General features: G+C 46.9%; 1 protein-coding gene across 5 annotated transcripts in view; it reads left to right on the top strand.

The window, feature by feature from the left end:
* Positions 1–19,630, top strand: part of LOC146177871 (E3 ubiquitin-protein ligase UHRF1-like) — a 209,499-nt gene that overhangs the window by 116,606 nt on the left and 73,263 nt on the right. For all 5 annotated transcript variants that reach the window (XM_084580625.1, XM_084580626.1, XM_084580623.1 and 2 more), the window contains 2 exons: positions 97–203; positions 11,279–11,441. In XM_084580625.1, coding sequence (XP_084436751.1) covers positions 97–203; positions 11,279–11,441 — 270 coding nt within the window. The remainder of the gene's footprint in view (positions 1–96; positions 204–11,278; positions 11,442–19,630) is intronic.

Raw genomic sequence — 19,630 nt, 5'->3', positions numbered from 1 at the left:
CAACTAGCAGAGTATTCACACCGTTTTCGTCCCTCTCGCCTTGGCTGCGTAAACAAAGCCGCCAGTGTTGTTAAGTAGGTACTGTGCCTTCTGCAGGACGATGGGGAAGTGTTTCTCTACACCGGCAGTGGTGGCCGGGACCTGTCGGGAAACAAGCGCACGGCTGAGCAGTCCTGCGACCAGAAGCTGACGCGTTACAACCTGTAAGCTGCAAGCTCTCTCTGTTTGCCCTTTTTTCTTATTTTTCCCCTCTCGTGAAAAGAACGCTGTGCAACAAGTGATCTGCGTGCTTAGTGCCAGTTGCCTCCGCCTGCAGGATTATGAATACGCATTTTCCTTGCTCTTACTCCAGTCCCTTTCAGTGGTTGACCGGAATGCCACAAGCGGATGAGCCGCTTTTTTAGGGCCTGTCCGGTCGTTTTTCTTTTTCATTCCATGTCTGTTCAATGTGCTTGTTTTCCTCTTCCAAAGCCATGTACCATCTAGCCCAAGTACAAGTTTTGTTAAGTTACTACCACGTCTGCTTCCAACATTTGAGCCCACCTGGGCCCGTATTCTGAGTTTGCGTCGTTATCGTGAGCTTCGCTATCTCCCCGACCTCGAGTCACCTGATTGGTAGAAATGCTGAAAAACGATGTTGCCACCTCTTCCGGTTCTGCAGTGGCAACACCCGGTTCCGGCGTTTCGACCAATCGGATAGCGATACTTCGATAGCGAGATAACGATACTTTGATAATGACGCAAACTCGGAATACGGGCCCTGGTGTCACTTGAAGGGATACAGGTGGGAGCACAGTCCCTGGTTTCCGTAGTGCTGAGTTAGTCGAGATGCATTTGCACAGTGAAAACTACTGTATTTACTCGAATGTAACGCAAGTTTTTTTTCATTAATTTTGCCTCTCAAAGTCTACCCTCGCGTTATAATCGAATACTGCGGTTCGGTCTGCTAAAGCAGCACCGGGGTGCAGCCATGTTGAATCCGCCAGCACTCGGTTTCAGTTTTCATGGTTTTACAATGATATGTTGGCAACATGGATACCAGGAAAGCCAAATCGCAATCCATCCAAAGTCAAAATGTTGCGCTTTTCCTCGTGTGCTCAGAATCATGTTCCCTTGATATCACGCGCTTGTGCAGTGTGAATCACACGCATCTTTTGCAGTGGATTAGCCTGGTTACTTCTGTTGTTATCGCATTTTGCACGATGGCAACGCGCTGTGCACGGTGTGACGCTCGCCTCAAAGAAGCTATTGTGATAGCGGAAGGAATCTGAAATTCTGCGGCAGCTCGATGGCTAGGCGTTACTAATCTACCTTACGTGGGTGGCAGATGCAACGCGTGGCAATTTTTAAATGTGGGCCTAGCCGTAAAGGCTTCTGAATCATAAGACTGGGTTTCCAAGAACTCTGCCTTCGACGACGATGACGAACGAGTGTTCTTGATTAGACTGCAATGGCCATAATGTCTATTAAAGGTACTTTTTCAAACGCTCATCTCGCATTACATTCGTGATTTTATGTTTTCCCACTGGGCAGTATGGAAAGTCGTCCCTCGCATTACATTTGTGGTCGCGTTACATTCAAGTAAATACGGTAAGGTGACCACACCAGACTACCTGGTAGCCCTTCTGTGAGCGTGTAGTGTTGCCTTATGTCGTGGCTGGCTTTGCAGCCTTGTGTTTTTCTCAGCCACTAGCAGGGCGTGCAGTTTGGCTGGTTGGTTCACATTTATCAGAGGCGCAAAACTGAAATAGAATCCCGAAGCACGAAATTGGTTTGAAGGACCCAGAACTGGACTTGACCGTTTTTTGTGTGCCAGAAGATTCAAAAGTTTTTTTCCAAGGGAACTACTACAGTGTGGACCGCTTTTAACGTAAGTCGTGGGAGTTGCAAAAATCTGCTCTCTAGTTAAACTGCAGTATAACAAAGTCTATAAAAGCTGCTGTTTACTTCGTTAAATTGAAATTTCACAACGTTGAAATTGCAATTGAACCTTGCATGCAGAGAACCCTCCAGAAGATTTCACAGACCATTCAGAGGGGAAGCTTTGAATCATGGTGAAAGTGACCTTTACGTGTACGGTAAGGACAATGCGGATGTACAGGGTCTTGAATATTTGAGGCCTGGATTTTTAAAAAATCCTATTCAAAATCTACTGCACTATTCGAGCTGAAATAATGTTCAGTTCAGTTCAGTCGTTCAGTCGTATCCGACTCTTCATGACCCTATGGACCATATCACGCCACGCTTTCCGATCTCCCACTATCTTCCTAACGTCGCGTTCGCTGCCTACCCCTTCTCCGGTGACCCTCAACCTTTTCCAACATCAAATCTTTCTCCAGCAACTCCTCTCTTCTCATCAGATGACCAAAGTCGCTGAGCATTAACTTTAGAATTTGACCCTCCCATGAGCAGTCAGGGTTTATGGTCGACAATATCGACTGATTTGATCTTCTAGCCGTCCTAGGAACTCTCTAAAGTCTCCGCCAGCACCACAATTCAAACGCGTCAATTCTTCGGCGGTCAGCCTTCTTCACAGTCCAACTCTCGCATCCATACATCACAACTGGAAAGACCATAGCACGAGTTATACGGATCTTGGTTGGCAGTGTAATGTCCCTGCTCTTTACCAGGCGGTCAAGGCTAGCCATGGCTCTCTTTCCCAGAAGCAGGCGTCTCCTAATTTCATGGCTGCAGTCTCCTTCCGGGGTAATCTTGGAGCCCAAGAGAAAATCTGTCACAGCTTCCACTTCTTGTCCCTTGATGCTCCAGGACTTGATAGGGCAAGACTCCGTGATCTTTGTCTTTTTAATGTTCAGTTTAAGCCCAAACTTCTCACTCTCTTCTTGTACGCGCATCAGAAGTCTCTTGAGTTCCACTTCACTTTCTGCCAATAAAGTGGTATCATCCACATATCTAAGGTTGATACGTTTCCCAGCAATCTTCACTCCAGCTGAAGATTCGTCCAGACCGGCCTTCCTCATGATCCACTCAGTATATAGGTTAAATAGGCAGGGCGACAGTATGCAGCCTTGTCTTACTCCTTTCTCAATCGGAAACCAATCAGTAAAACCATGCCCAGTTCTGACTGTGGCCTCTTGCCCTTCATACAGGTTCCTGAGGAGACAGATGAGGTGAATTGAAACTCCCATCTCTTGGAGAGCTGGCCACAATCTGCTGTGATATACGCAGTCAAACGCTTTCGCATAATCAATAAAGCAGAAGTACATTGGTTTCTGGAACTTTTTTGCCTTTTCCATAATCCAGCGAAGGTTGGCAATCTGGTCTCTAGTTCCTCTGCCCTTGCGAAACCCAGCTTGCACGTCCGGTAGCTCCCGATCCACATACTGCTGCAGCCTAACTCGGAGGATTTTCAACATCACCTTGCTAGCATGCGAAATAAGCGCGATCGTGCGGTAGTTGAAACAATCTATGGCACTGTCTTTCTTTGGAATGGGGATGTAAATTGACCTCCTCCAATCCTGTGGCCACTGCAGCGTTGTCCAAATTTGCTGACATAATGTATACAGAACGTTAACAGCATCATGGTTGAGGTTTTGAAGCAACTCAGCTGGAATGCCATCAATTCCGCTAGCTTTGTTCTTAGCAAAGCTGGCTAAAGCCCATTCAGCTTCACTCCTCAGGATGCCCAGCTCGAGATCAGTAAACACAACCGTCTTATGTTGGGTTTGCAGATCTGGGTCCTTCTTGTACAATCTTTCTGTGTATTTCTGCCACCTCTTCCTTATCTCTGAGGCTTCAGTGAGGTCCCTGCTTCGTTTGTCCTTTATCACGCCCAGCTTAGCACAGAAGCTTCCTTTGATATCTTTGATTGTCTCATACAGAGCTCTTGTGTTCCTCAATTGGCTGTTGTCCTCAACTGCTTGGCACTGTGTGTTCAGGAAGGCATTCTTATCTCTTCTTGCTATTTTCTGAAAATCGGCATTGAGAACCTTGTATCTTTCTCTTTCCCCCATAACTTTTGCCATCCTCCTTTCCTCAGCTATTTGCAAAGCCTCTTCAGATAACCCGTTTGCTTTCTTGCATTTCTTTTGCTTTGGAACTACCTTAGTAGCAACTTCTTGTATTATATCACGCACATCAGTCCACATCTCTTCAGGCTCTCTGTCTTCTAGATATAATTCTTGAAATCGATTCCTCACTTCCATAGCATATTCTGATGGAATTCGATCCAGATCATACCTGAAAGGCCTTCTAGTTTTCTGCGTTTTCCTCAATCGAAGCTTAAATTTGGCAACAAGAAGCTGATGATCGGTGCCACAATCGGCCCCAGGCATTGTTTTTACTGCTTGTATGGCGCTTCTCCATCTCTGCCGGCAAAGAATATAATCAATCTGATTCCTGTACAGACCGTCCGCTGAAGTCCATGTGTACAGGCGCCTCTTGTGCTGTTGAAAGTGAGTATTCGCTATGGTCAGGTTTTTCTTGACAAAACTCTGCTAGCCTCTGCCCAGCTTCATTTGGCTCACCGAGACCGAGCTTGCCTGTAATTCCGGATATTTCTTCACTCCTCACCTTAGCATTCCAGTCTCCTATGAGAAAAAGGACGTCTGATGACGGAGTGCAGTCTAAAAGGCATTGCAGGTCAGCATAAAATCCCTCAACGTCAGCTTCTTCAGCAGTAGTGGTTGGCGCATACACTTGGATAACTGTTATGTTGAAAGGGTGACTTTGGATCCGAAGTGAAATCATTCGGTCGTTTTTGGGGTTGTACCCTAGCACTGCTTTGTCCATTCTTCTGTTTACTATGAGAGCGACCCCATTCCTTCTCCTGGATTCGTGCCGACAATAAAAGACATAATGGACGCCGTAATTAAATTCTCCCATACCGGTCCACTTGAGCTCGCTGATATCCAAGATATCAATGTTCAATCTGTCCATTTCTCGCTTGACGACATCCAGTTTACCTTGCGTCATAGATCTTACATTCCATGTTGCTATGTGATATACAGTCGAACCCGGATATATCGAATTTTGGTTATATCTAACTCACGGAATATCCCCTTGAAAATCCCATGTAAAAGTATAGGAAAGCCCCGTTATATATCGAACTCAATTTCACCGGTCGTTCGATATATCGAACTCTGCACCGCGCACTGGAAAGCGTGCCTTCCCCAAAGACGATTGCATCACCCTTGGCCGTTTGCCGCGTGAGGTTTTCAAGCCACGCGCGGAAGGAATGAGAGGGGACAGTTCTGGACAGCGCTGCGCCCATTCCCCAAAGGTGCGCGCATCTGCAGTTATCGTTTCCCGCGCGCCGACACATGACGTTTGCAAGCCATGTGCGTGGGTGTGCCCATTCTTTTGCCGAGCTATCTCTCTCCTTCAGCACGCATGCACCAAGCCAGTCTGACGCTTTTCCAGCTTTCTCCAGCGTGTGTTGCGAACCCTCTGCGCGCGGTGGCTGACGTGGCTATGGCGCCTGCGGACGTTAAGAAGCGGCAGCTCTCTGTTTTTCTTCTTTTTTTTTTCGAGAGTCATTCTTTCTTACCGTTGTGCTGTACACGCGACGTAGCATAAGATATGGCGGCTGCGGACGTTAAACAAGCGGCAGGCCTTTTTTTTTGTTTGTTTTTGTTTTTTGCGGGAGCAGTTTATCTTTGCATGTATGAATCAACGTTAGCACGCAGTCTGCTGCTGCGACCATGACGCCCGCCCCAAGCGCGGCGTGATAAATCGAACCAGGCTTGTGCAATCAAGCCATCACGGGCACTCTGCCAAGCTCGCTCCCCGCCACCGGAGGAGCTATAAAAAGATAAACGCATCCTACGTTATCGCTGCGCAGCATCTTGGCACGCTGCCAAGAAATGAGCTGTGGATGCGACGACCGAAACGGAGTGACGTGCACCATCGACATGCAAGCGAAAACGCTCGCGATTTCTACCGCAGCGACACAGAAACCTTGTATTGAGCTGTCGCGGTGGCACGAGCTGCAAGAGGGACGCAGTTCCAACAAGTTTGAAATTTTTCGCTCTGTCGCTGCCGCTCGTCGCTGAGATCGCTCAATCGCTTGCATGTGAGCGAGCTGGTCTTAACGCATTTCTTTATTTTTCAAATTCTCGGGTGCAAAAGTGGAGGGTGGGTTCATTATGGGAGTGGGTTGATTACGCGACAAATACGGTATTGATTTTTCGCATCGTGAGTGCCGTCACAAGCCGATTTTTGTATATCGAATTATCGATATATCGAACTATTTCGCGATCCCCTTTGAGTTCGATATATCCGGGTTCGACTCCTTGCAACATCGAACTTTCTGGACGCTTCCCGACACATCCACAGCTGAGCGTCCTTTTGGCTTTAGCCCAGCCGCTTCATTAATCCTGGAGCTACTAAGAATCGCCCTTTGTTCATCCCCAGTAACGCGGGACGCTTTCCAACCTGGGGGACTCATCTTCCGGCGCCATACCATTAACGTTATTGTGACTGGTCATAGGGTTTTTTGGCAAAAATACTGGAGTGGGTTGCCATTATCTTCTCCAGTGAATCACATTTTGTCAAAACTCTCTGCCGTGACTTGTCTATCTTGGGTGGCCCTACACAGCAGAGCTCACGACTTCATCGAGTTTCGCAAACGCCTCCGCCACGACAAGGCAGTAATCGATGAAAAACTGCTTTTGGCAATAGCACTTGCCTCGCTGCTCAACAAATGACGCACCATGTCAACGCATCTTTTTGGCTCTCTTCTGCGAAAATTGTGCACACCGCCGAGAGCAGTTTTTCGTTGATTCCGGAAAAGCTAGACAAGTACTGATGTTGAATCACTTATTAAATAACGTAGACCATATTTCGCTACTTTGTGAACATTATTTCAGCTCGAATAGTTCAGTAGATTTCGCATAGGATAATTTTTAAACCTGGGCCTCAAATATTCAAGACCCTGTATATTTTTGGTTTCACCATCATCGCAGCCACCTTAAAAGTGCGTTCTCGATTACGTTGCCGAATCGAGGCCTTATTCAGCCACCGCTGCAGTCACGATTTAGCCATGGAAATGAAGGCCAGTGGTGGCAGTTGAAGCCTGCTTCTTTACCTCCAATTCACTGGCAGCAAAAACAGTACCCTCCATCACACCGGATGAACTGAAGCCCATTTCAGGTTGATTGTTGCTTTGCGTCGCATGCCTTTGTTCACGTACGCACACAGCATCTGAGTGGGAAGTGAGTTTGTCAGGCCGTTGGGTGTGCCTACCCCTTCTGATTTTTTTTACTGAGCTTACAGTAATCGCAGTGCAGGTCCCTTTGAGTACAGGCACCGCACCTCATAATACTATTTTCGCAAACCTAACCTATACTGCTCCAGATGGCGCAGCAGGCAGCGTGCTCCAGCGCAACCCACATTTTCATTTACATAAAATCTGGTCTTACTGGTTTATGAAACCATTCCCAGTTGGCTCCCATTCACTTCCTACTGAGTTCCCATTGGGACCAATTGGAGCCAATGGGAACTCAGTTGGAACTCAATGGGGACCAACTGGTACCACATTTACATTTACATAAAATCATAATTGGTCTTACTGGTTTATGGAACAATTCCCAGTTGATTCCCATTCAGTTCCTACTAAGTTCCCATTGGAATCAATGGGAACTCAGTTGGAACTCAATGGGGACCAATTGGTACCAGCTGGGAATTGTTCCATAAACGAGTAATACCAGTTATAATTTGCACCTGGTTACAATGGTGCCTTCAGGTACGTGCTCTTGTGCGCACGTCGGCCTCAATCATTTGTGCTCGCGGCTCTATTTTTCCGCTAGTTCACTTGAGGCAACAACAAGATTTTGCTGCATTGAAAGTATGGTAAAATTTACTTTGCTATACTGAGGCTAAAAATACATTGAGTTCTATGAGCATGAAGTTTTGAAAACCAAAATACTTTGTTACATTGATGATTTCATTGCATTGAAGTTTGTTACATCGAGGTTTAACTGTATAAGCGGTACTGCGTTATAACCAAAACATGTTGTTTTTAGGCTTTCATTGCATTGGAAATGGCCAACCTACCATTCAAACACAATTTTTTTTGCACATTTCACATACACTTATACATAAAAAACAATTGCAACCGGGCACAAATATTATCCATTTTCAGCGAAAGAATTCGGTGATTTTGTGCTGGCAGTGTTTTTTCACTGCACTTTGAATTATTTCATCCTCAACAAGCCAGAGACACTGAAGAGCTTTATCAGTCAAACTTTTTTTCGCGCAGTTCACTTTGCTGAGGTATTTGAGTGCGTTCTTGCACGGCACATCTGGCATCGGGCTTACATCATCCTTGCCCCCTGATTCATCTTTGGTTGCAAGCTCCACACTACTGTGCACTGCTGTGACAATCGCATCGGGCAGGCTCGCTTCCACTCAGACAGCCAGCTCATTTTCATCAGCATCAACATATTCTTCGAAAGCCTGTCTTGTGGAAACAGACTGCTCCCAATGAGGCCGCACTGCACGTCAGCATTGATTGCCTCATCGACTACAACTTTGCTCTTCTGATCGGCTTCAAAAGCCTTGGCATTACGTACGAAGCCAGCCTTTTGAAAGCACTAGCTTATTATTTCAGCTTTCACTTGCCAGAACGAGGCAATAAACATCTCTATTGCACCCCTTAAATGGACAGACACTGGCCAAAATATGTCGTGAGATTATGGTGGAGATGAAAAGACCTCGCCTCACATAGTACAGATCGAGCACTACAATATCAAAGAAAAGAGGCTTTACAATTTTAATTTGCCATTGAAAATCAGATAAAAACTGAGGCGCTATCTAGTGGAGAAACCCTATAACTTTCGGTGTAGTACCCCACGTGACTACATGTCGGCAAAATATCGCTGATTATCGTAAGTGCACAGTGTTCTTTTTTCTTCTAGGAGTGCTTGTCATAATGCATTCTATTTCGCGCTCTCTCCACTCCGTCCTTAAATAAAAACCACCCCTCTATTTGCACCATGAGAGGCATGCTTTCAGGATTTGTCACTGGATGGTGCCACAGTGTTTGGAATTCCGGGAAGGAAGCAATAATAGTACCCAGTAAAACTTTCGTCGACGAGGCGCGTGTTATTGTGCCGTAACAGCCTTGAGTGTAAAACTGAAAAGGACGTTACTCTAAGCAAAAAATGTCAAATTACTGCCTGGCGAGTGAAATTTATAATTATTTTCGGTACGTCTTTTTTGTTGACCACCAGTCGTCATCGCGGTCGCTGCTCATAGTTTCCAGCATCGGACTACATAAAAACGGGCGGATGCACTGATCGAGAAATTTTCGGTAAACATTTTTTACAGTGTTTCTACCGAAACCGTTATGGAATCAAACATTTTAGACATCAATGTTCTCATTGTGCCGACAATATTTGAGACCTAAATTCCAGTGTTCTGTCCCTTTAAGAAATGTGTAATTCGAGCTGGCAGCATGGTCCCTGTTGATACCCACTTGAGTCAGTGGCATCAGATGCCGTCAATTTGAACTTGGGGAGGCTAACATCAAAAGTTGCGAAACTCCGTTTCAAAAAGTGACCGAATTTTGCACGCATTTTTCGGGTGTCTATGAATTGTAGCGCTTTCTGGAAGCTCTCAATACAAGATTTTTGATATTGCCGCTATTGCCTTTTGGAAATTAAATTTTTCTCTCCTCTTTGCCATCCTAATTACAGTCAAACTCGGATATATCGAACTCGAAGGGGATCGCGAAATAGTTCGATATATCGATAATTCGATATACAAAAATCGACTTGTGACGGCACTTACGATGCCAAAAAACGATACCGTATTTGTCACATAAGCAACCCACTCGCATAATGAACCCACCCTGCACTTTTGCACGGAGAATTTGAAAAAAAAAAAAAAAAGCGTTAAGGCCAGCTCGCTCACGTGCAAGTGATTGGGCGATCTCAGCAACGAGCGGCAGCGACAGAGCGAAAAGTTTCTAACTCGCTCTCGCTGCTCGAGCCACCGCGGCAGCTCTAAACTAGGTTCCTGTGTAGCCACGGCAGAAATCGCGAGCGTTTTCGCTTGCATGTCGATGGTGCGCGTCACTCCGTTTTGGTCGTCTCATCCACAGCTCATTGCTTGGCAGCGTGCCAAGATGCTGCGCAGCGATAACGTCGGGGCGCGTTTATCTTTTGATAGCTCCTGCGGTGGCGGGGAGCGAACTTGGCAGAGTGCCCGTGATGGCTTGATTGCACGTACAAGCCTGGTTCGATTTATCACGCCGCGCTTGGGGCGGGCGTCATGATCGCAGCAGCTGATCGCATGCTTTCGTTGACTCATACATGCAAGGATAAACGACTCCCGCAAAAAAATAAAAAGAAAGAAAGAAAGAAAACTGTCTCTTCTTAACGTCTGAACAGCACAACGATAAGAAAGGATGACCTGCAAAAAAAATAAGAAAAACAAACAAAGAGAGAGCTGCCTCTTTTTAACGTGCACAGGCACCATAGCCACCTCAGCCGCTGCGCGAGCAGAGGGTTCGCAACACATGGTGGAGAAAGCGTTGATGCCTGTCTGAAAACGGGCTGAGCTGGCTTGGCGCTTGCGTAGTGCATGCTGAAGGAGAGAGATAGCTTGGCAAAAGGATGGGCACACCCACGCACATGGCTGGCTTGCAAACGTCATGTGTTGGCGCGCGGAAAACGATAACTGCAGATGCGCGCGCCTTTGGGGAATGGGCGCCCAGCCGTCGCCGAACTGTCCCCTCTCATTCCTTCCGCACGTGGCTTGAAAACCTCACGCGGCAAACGGCCAAGGCTGATGCGATCGTCTTTGGGGAAGGCACACTTTCCAGTGCGTGGTGCGGAGTTCGATATATCGAACGACCGGTGAAATTAAGTTCGATATATGATGCGGCTTTCCTATACTTTTACATGGGATTTTCAAGGGGATATTCCGTGAGTTTGATATAACCAAAATTCGATATATCCGGGTTCAATATATCCGGGTTCGAATTTAGTTACGTGGCTGTTATCAAAATAATTTTTGCTGCTGCGAGTCTTCAACTAATTTTATTTTCCACAATGGTTGTGCATTTATCAAAAGTCAGAAAGTTTGGAATTTAGACACAGTTTCCGTTAATGGCCGTGGGTGCCGCGACCATTTGTAAACACCCACATTTTGACCAGTCAAAACCGCTGTTTTTTGATACATGGGCCCTATGGGAAATTTAGCAACTGGTAGTATTGAGGAGCTCTGATCTTAGCACTCGCCTCGAGGCTGCGTCAAATCTCAGTATGTGTCCTGGGAGAGCTGTTTCAAACCTCTTTGCATCCTTGTGCAGGTCGCTGGCACGCAATTGTGCAGCGCCCATAAACAGCAAGGACGGCGCTGTGGCCAAGAACTGGCGAGAGGGCAAACCGGTGCGAGTCATCAGGAGCTTCAAGGGCCGCAAACACTCCAAGTACTGCCCTGAAGATGGCTACCGCTACGATGGAATATACAAGGTTTGCATCCAGTTATTCACACTGGTTAAGGTGGTTTAGGTTTTACTGGCACCTCTTGGCAACGTATGCAGTAAGATCTCGTTAATTTAAAGCCTGTTGGTTTATAAATTTGATAATTAGATAATTGGGCAGTTGAGAGCTGCTTCCTGTCTGGGCAGTTGAGAGCTGCTTCCTGTCTGCTGGCTTGTCCTTCGTCTGTTGTGCTGCGTGTTTGAAGGGACAGAACACTGTCGAAAAAATGTCGTGAGATTATGGTGGAGATGAAAAGACCTTGCCTCATATAGTACAGATCGAGCACTACAATATCAAAGAGGCTTTACAATTTTAATTTTCCATTGAAAATCACATAAAAATAACTGAGGCGCTATCTAGTGGAGAAGCACTATAACTTTCGGTGTAGTACCCCACGTGACTACATGTCGGAAAAATATCGCTGATTTTCGCGAATGCACACTGTTCTTTTTTCTTCTAGGAGTGCTTGTCATAGTTCATTATATTTTACGCTCTCTCTACTGCGTCCTTAAATAAAAACCACCCCTCCTTTTGCATCGTGAAAGGCATGGTTTCAGGTTTTGCCACTACATGGCGCTACAGTGCTTGGAATTCCATTCGTCGCCTCTACGACAAAAATGAAATCGTCGTGCACTTCGGCGACGCAGTATCGGCTCCCATCACCGTAGCAAAGGGCCTACGCCAAGGATGTCCCCTCTCCCCACTCCTATACATTTTGTATGCCACGAGCATTGAGCGGGCCCTGCTGCAGGCACACATTGGCTTCCGCTTGCCGTACTCGACCAGCGGCTGTGACGAGGACCACCGGTTGCCGGGCCTGGCATTCGCAGATGACCTGGTGCTAACGGCGGAATCGCAGGCGGACATGCAAGCTCTGTTGGACGTCTGCTCCGCCGAAATCAAGCACCTCGGCCTGAGGTTCAGCAGCCTGAAGTCTGCCGTCGTTTGGCTGGCGGGAGGAGATGCGGAAGCTGCGGATCTCACACTGGGCGGAGAGAGTATCCCGGTGTGCAGGGCATTTAAATACCTTGGAGTATGGCTAAGCGCAGGAGCGGGCTTGTACGACCTCCACGAGGCGCACCTACGACAGGCCGCTCTTAAGGCGCAGTCCATACTTCGCCGCCGCTGCCTCTGGGGATACAACCGCTACATCATGGTCCGAGATCTGTGGAAGCTGGTGCATGTGCCGGGCCTTACATTCGCCAACGCGGTGGTGTGCCTCTCGGCGGCGACACGGGACTGGTTGGAGCGGCGACAGCGAGATGTGGGCCGCACCGCGCTCGGATGCCATGGCCGGGTGGCGAACGAGGCCATTCAAGGCGACCTGGGGTGGTCGACCTTCAAAGCCCGGGAGGCCAAGAGCAAGTTGGTCTACCTTGGCCGCCTGCGGTTCCTGCCCCGAGACCGGTGGGCCCGCCGTGTGTTTGAATACCTGGCAGCAACATGCGTCCGCACGGCATGGACACGTCGCCTCTACGCGATAGAAAAGGACTGCGGCATTTTTCGGGATCGAATTGTGGCCGACACCGTGACGAAGTGGACGGCTGAAGTGCGTGATCGTGTGCAGCACATTGAGCGGGAGGTGTGGGCTGCAAATATGGAGAAGAAGTCTACTCTCTTCTTCTACCACCTGCACAAGACAGACATCGCGCCTGTGCCGCTATATGAGAACAGCGGTGCTAGCAGCCTCCTGTTCGAGGCCCGGGCTGGGGCTCTCCGTACGCTGCAGTACCGCAGCCGCTTCGAGACAGCAGTGTTGTGCACGCAGTGTCGGGTGTGTGGGGTGGCGGGAGAAACAGTGGAGCACCTCGTCCTCCATTGTCGCGGACTCGAGACACCGCCCCTAGAGGGCGCTACGCTGTCAGAAGCTCTCGGGTTTGGACAGGTTAAACCTGCAAGCGCCGCCTGGCTGAGTGGTGGGCCGTGGTGCGTGGCGTTGACTGATGGTGCCAGGAGCACCGCTAGCACAGCACATACTTTTTTTTTTTTTGGTGTTGTACTTTAATTTTTCATTTTGGTCGGACTCGGTTAGCCCGACGTCCACCCGTTGCAAAGGGCACGACCGTTATATCATCATCATCATCATCATCATCCGTGAATGAAGCAATGATAGCGCCCAGTAAAACTTTCAGCAACGAGGTGTATGTTATTGTGCCGTAACAGCCTTGAGTGTGAAACTGAAAAGGACGTTACTCTAAGCAAAAAAATGTCGAATTGCTGCCTGGCGAGTGAAATTTATATTTGTTTTCGGTACGTCTTTTTTGTCGACCACCAGTCGTCATCGCAGTTCCTGCTCACGGTTTCCAGCATCGGACTACACAAAAATGGGCGCATCCACTGATCGAAAAATTTTCTGTAAAAATTTTCTACAGTGTTTCTATCGAAACCATTATGGAATCGAACATTTTAGACATCAATCTTCTCATTGTGCCGAAAATATTTGAGACCTAATTCCAGTGTTCTGTCCCTTTAAGAAATGCGTAATTTAAGCTGGCAGCCTGGTCTCTGTTGATACCCACTTGAGTCTGTGGCATCAGATGCCGTCAATTTGAACTTGGGGAGGCTCGCACCGCATAATTCAGACCCGGAGCGTCAAGTACGACCCACGAAGCTACCGGTTGTTCACAAGGCCTTCATGAATATGAATTGCATAGAATAGTGATGCCTGTACACCTCAGGCATGTGCATCCTGGCAGGTATGATGGCGATATGAAGTCACTCCAGCAGCATAGTTTTTTAATTTATGCAATCCCACCGCTGCTATCGGGCACGTGCAACAGCGAGCCACGCTGTTTCGGATATTGCTTTGCGCATTACTAGCCTTTTCATTTTACTTCATGGTGACATACCTGCCAGGTCTCCTGAATTGTCCAGTGGACTCCTGAAATTTGATGCTTATTTATTTATTTACTTATTATTCCTCAAAGGTCGACGAAGGACATTACATGAGGAGTGGGTTAACAAAACAGTATTAATGCGGATACAGATGGTCTTCGATGGCATATTTGAAATGAAGTGTATTGACTATGGTTGCCACTTGCATGGAAAGTCATTCCAGTCCTTGGCTGTTTTGAGGAAAAAAGACTTGATATGTTACAGTGCGAGATTGCAGTGTGAGATTGCGAGACTGAGACTGCATTAGGATGGGAGTTACGTGATATTCGATGAGCGCGTGTAATGGGGATAACATCGTGTTTGAAGCTAAAATCTGCGATACAGGGAAAGACGGGCAATTTTGCGATTACAGGCTAGTGTGGGAAGATGAAGCTTAGATTTTAGTGCAGAAACGCTAGTGTAATTAGAGTAGTCGGAACAAATGAATTTTGCTGCCGCGGTTATGGACAGATTCGATCGTGGTGATAAGTTTAGCATAGAAGGGATCATACACAGCACATGCAAACTCAAGTTTTGGACTGATGAAAGTTGGGTAAGCAAACAGTTTTATGGAACGAGAAGCTAATGAACGGTTACGTCGTAAATACCCTACAGCTTGATTCGCTGAATTAGTAACATAATGTATGTGATGAGACCAGGTTAAATCTTTACTTAAGTGGATACCAAGGTGTCAATTGATACAGTGAAACTTCACTTGAACAAACTTTCAAGGGACCCCAGGAAAGTTTGTTAAATGAAAGTTCGCTGAATTGAAATAGGTGCATGCAAGGTTGATTCCATTCATCATCATCATCATCAGCCTGATTATACCCACTGCAGGGCGAAGGCCTCTCCCATATTTCTCCACTTAACGCGGTTCTGTGCTAGCTGCATCCACTTGACCCCTGCGAACTTCTTAATCTCATCCGGCCACCTAACTTTCTGCCGCCCCCTGCTACGCTTTCCTTCCCTTGGAATCCAGTTTGTTACCCTCAGCGACCATCGGTTATCCTCTCTTCGCACTACATGTCCTGCCCATGTCCATTTCTTCTTCTTAATTTCCACTAGAATGTCGGTAACTTGAGTTATTTCTCTGACCCACTCTGCATGCTTTCTATCTCTTAATGTTACCCCTACCATTTTTCGTTCCACAGCCCTCTGGGTTGTCCTCAACTTAAGTAGAACTCTCTTGGTTAGCCTCCACGTTTCAGCCCCATAGGTGAGTACAGGCAAGATGCAACTGTTGTATACTTTCCTCTTGAGCGATACCGGTAAGCTGTTAGTCATAATCTGCGAGTGCTTGCCAAATGCGCTCCATCCCAATCTTATTCTTCTTGTTATTTCCTTTTCATGGTCCGGATCTGCGGTTACTACCTGTCCTAAGTAGACATATTCACCTACTACTTCCAGTATTTCGCTACCTAATGTAAACTGCTGTTCCTTCCCGAGGCTGTTGAACATTACCTTAGTCTTCTGCATATTGATTTTCAAGCCTACCTTTCTACTTTTTCTGTCTAGGTCATCAATCATTATTTGCAGTTCATCCCCCGAGTTACTTAGCAAGGCAATGTCATCAGCAAATCGCAGATTACTGAGGTATTCTCCATCTACCCTTATCCCTAACTGCTCCCATTCCAAGTCTCTGAATACTTCCTCTAAACAAGCTGTGAATAGTACTGGGGAGATTGTGTCTCCTTGCCTAACACCTTTCTTTATGGGAATTTTGTTACTTTCTTTATGCAGAACTATGGTTGCTGTGCAGCCACTATATATATCTTCCAGCACTTTCACGTACGGCTCGCCTACCCCCTGATTTCGCAATGCCTGCATCACCGCCGAGGTTTCAACTGAGTCAAATGCTTTTTCGTAATCAATGAATGCTATGTATAAGGGCTGGTTATATTGATGGTATGTATATGATCGATAGTAGAGTACCGTTTCCGAAACCCTGCTTGATCCTTTGCTTGATTGCAGTCTAAGGTTGTCCTGATTCTATTAGTGATTACCTTAGTAAATACCTTATACGTAACAGACAGTAAGCTGATTGGTATAATTTTTAAGGTCCTTAGAGTCCCCTTTCTTGTGAATGAGGATAATGTTTGCGTTCTTCCATGGTTCCGGTACCGTCGATGACACCAGGCACTGCGTATACAGGGTGGCCAGTTTTTCTAGCACGATATCCCCCCCGTCCTTCAGCAAATCTGTAGTTATCTGATCCTCTCCAGCTGATTTCCCCCTTTTCATAGTTTCTAGTGCTTTCTTGACCTCGTCCTTCGTCACTGGTGGAACGTCTGACTGTTTTTCCCTACCGCCAATCTCATTACGGTCCTGACTACTTTGGCTACTTTAGAGATCTGCATAGAACTCCTCGGCTACTTTGACTATCTTGTCCATATTAGTAATGACGTTGCCCGCCTTGTCCCTTATCGCATACATCTGGTTTTTGCCTGTGCCCAATTTCTTCTTTACCGCTTTAAGGCTTCCCCCGTTTTTTACAGCATGCTCAATTTTGTCCATGTTATACTTCCTTATATCGGCCACCTTGCGCTTATTGATTAGCTTTGATATCTCGGCCAATTCGATCTGGTCTGTTGGATTGGAAGCTTTCATACTCTGGCGTTTCTTAATCAAATCTTTCGTCTCCTTAGACAGCTTACCGGTATCCTCTCTAACTATCCTACCGCCTACTTCTACCGCGCACTCAGTAATGATATTTCTGAAATTATTGTTCCTTGCCTCTAGGGTAATGTCGCCATCCTCAGTTAGAGCTGAATACCTATTCTGTAGCGAGATCCTGAACTCTTCTGCCCTCCCCCTCACCGCTAATTCGTTGATGGGTTTCTTTCTTACTAATCTATTGCGTTCCTTCTTCAGATTTAGGCTAATTCGGGACCTCACCATCCTGTGGTCACTGCATCGCACTTTCCCTATTACCTCTACATCCTGCACAATGGCGGGGGTTGAACACATTATGAAGTCGATTTCATTTTTAGTCTCTCCGTTAGGACTTTTCCATGTCCATTTCCGGTTCTTCCGTTTGCTGAAGAAGGTATTCATGATTCGTAAGTTATTGCGCTCTGCAAACTCAACTAGTAACTCCCCCCTGCTATTCCTAGAACCAATGCCATAGTCACCTACTGCCTTGTCTCCTGCCTGTTTTTTCCCTACCTTGGCATTGAAGTCGCCCATTAGTACAGTATAGTGCGTTTTTACTTTTCGCATTGCCGATTCTACATCTTCATAGAAGCTTTCAACTGCCTGGTCATCATAACTACATGTAGGTGCATAGGCCTGTACAACCTTCAGTTTATACCGCTTATTAAGCCTAATTACGATGCCTGCAACCCTCTCATTAATACTATAGAATTCATCTATATTACCCGCCATATACTTATTGACAAGGTAACCTACTCCTAGTTGTCGCCTCTCCTGTAAACCTCGATAACACAGTACATGCCCATCCTTCAGTACAGTATATGCCTCATTCGGCCTCCTAACCTCACTAAGCCCTATGACATCCCATTTCATGCCCATAACAGCACTGCTAAACTAGCTTCACTAGCTAGGGTTCTAGCATTAAACGTTGCCAGGGTCAGTTTCCAATGGCGGCCTGTCCAGCGGAGCCAGGCTTTCTTAGCACCCCCTGCTGCGTCACAGGTCTGACCGCCGCCGTGGTCAGTTGTTCCGCAGCCGCTGGTGACTGAGGGCCGGGGTTTAATGGAGCTTATCATAGGTTGTGGCCAATTACTGCACCAGGGTGGCCAACTCCTGTTCTGGTGAGGGAGTGCGTTGCCGGAGGTGTTCACCGGCATCAGGTCCAGGGTGCGCACAGGTGCTTGAAAACCTTGAATACCATTGAATTACTGAAGTCTGTTTTCAAGGCCCTTAAAAACCTTGAATTTATGACTGGTCCTTGAAGATTCTTGAATTCCTTGAATACTAAATTTGAACTGGTGTTTTTCGTCATGAAAACGTTTTTGTTGCTAAACTTTTATTCTTGACTGAGTTCTAAATGAACTGCGGGGAAGGAAACGTATCGATTTTTAGCCTATTTAGCGCATTCTCGTTAGGCGGCTGGCAACACTGCAGTGGGCGCGCGGCTGCGTCGTCCCATCGCTATAGTGCCTAGAATATACTGGCTAGTGTGTCGAGCGCGCCGGCTGGGATGGCTCGGAGAGCAATGAAAGCCGCCGGCGGCCGCATAACGGCGCTGTGGTGCGAGAGGGTGCGAGCCGGTTTCTCGCGCACATTGCGCCGCGCTGCTGAGAGTTGGAAAGGGAGCTGCGCGTTGCTTTGGCTCACGTTTAATACTTTGTTTTAGAGCTCTTTCAGGAGCTTAGGATTGATATAACGTTTTAACATGCTAATGTTAATATCGAATTGCTTTGTGCAGATTGCTCAAACTTGAAAGCTCAATCGGTACGTGAGCCACACGCTAACCCGGTAAACGCACATGAGAGCTTTCGCGTTTGGAGGAATTCAAACTCAAAGAATACAAGTCACGAAACACAGATTCGGTTTAATAGAACGAAGGCAGCATGTTTAATCAAAGGTGACAATGCGAGTGGAAGGCAATGCTGGCATGTTCTTCCCACTTTTCCAGATATCCTAAAAAGTCTTCCAAGAAACGCATGTCTGGGCTACCCGGCTTAAGTGCACGCTTGGTTATCCTGGAGGTCATTACTCGTATCAGGCGATTGATTAGCGTGACGAAGTCTTCTGTTGGTTGCACCCGAGTGTATATAGTCTCCACATGCCGCCATTGCAAAAAAAGTCCTTTAATAACCTCATCTCTAAAAAGTTGGAATGCAAGGTCAACCTTCACCTTTTCAAAGTTATTGGGTCTTAAGCATAAGCTAGGCTGTTATCCACGGAAGGTATCCGCATCCATGTAACCGGAATGAGAATGTCCTCAAACGAATGACGGCCTCCGTGGTGGTTAGGTGTCTGCAGTGTAGCCTGGCTGCCACTCTGTTCACCCACAATGCCCGCTTCACTGGAGCCGGAGGAGTCGTTGCAGTCTTGAAAGCCAGCTTCGAGAAAACAGGAGCCCTCGTTGATTTCCGAGCCCGAATCGCCGGGTCCAGTCCCTGCGTCCCGCTTATGGCGTTTACGAGGTGGTTGCTGCTCGCATATGTTTCTTTCCTTCCTTTTCGGTGCCGTCTTGGGCACAAAAAGGTGTGGAGGGTATAATGTTAACGGTTTGAAAATAACGATGTTAAAATAACCATCTTCTACATGCTTCTGTTTCGCACCCCAGTTATGTAACCCCCCTCACATATTACTCCAATCGGAGCCCGTGA

The sequence above is a fragment of the Amblyomma maculatum genome, chromosome 10 (assembly GCF_055883805.1).
Source record: "Amblyomma maculatum isolate TAMU_Amacu chromosome 10, ASM5588380v1, whole genome shotgun sequence".
In the NCBI taxonomy this organism is placed as follows: Eukaryota; Metazoa; Arthropoda; class Arachnida; order Ixodida; family Ixodidae; genus Amblyomma; species Amblyomma maculatum.
Note: the sequence above shows the minus strand (reverse complement) of the source record. Positions and strands in the feature narration are given on the sequence as shown.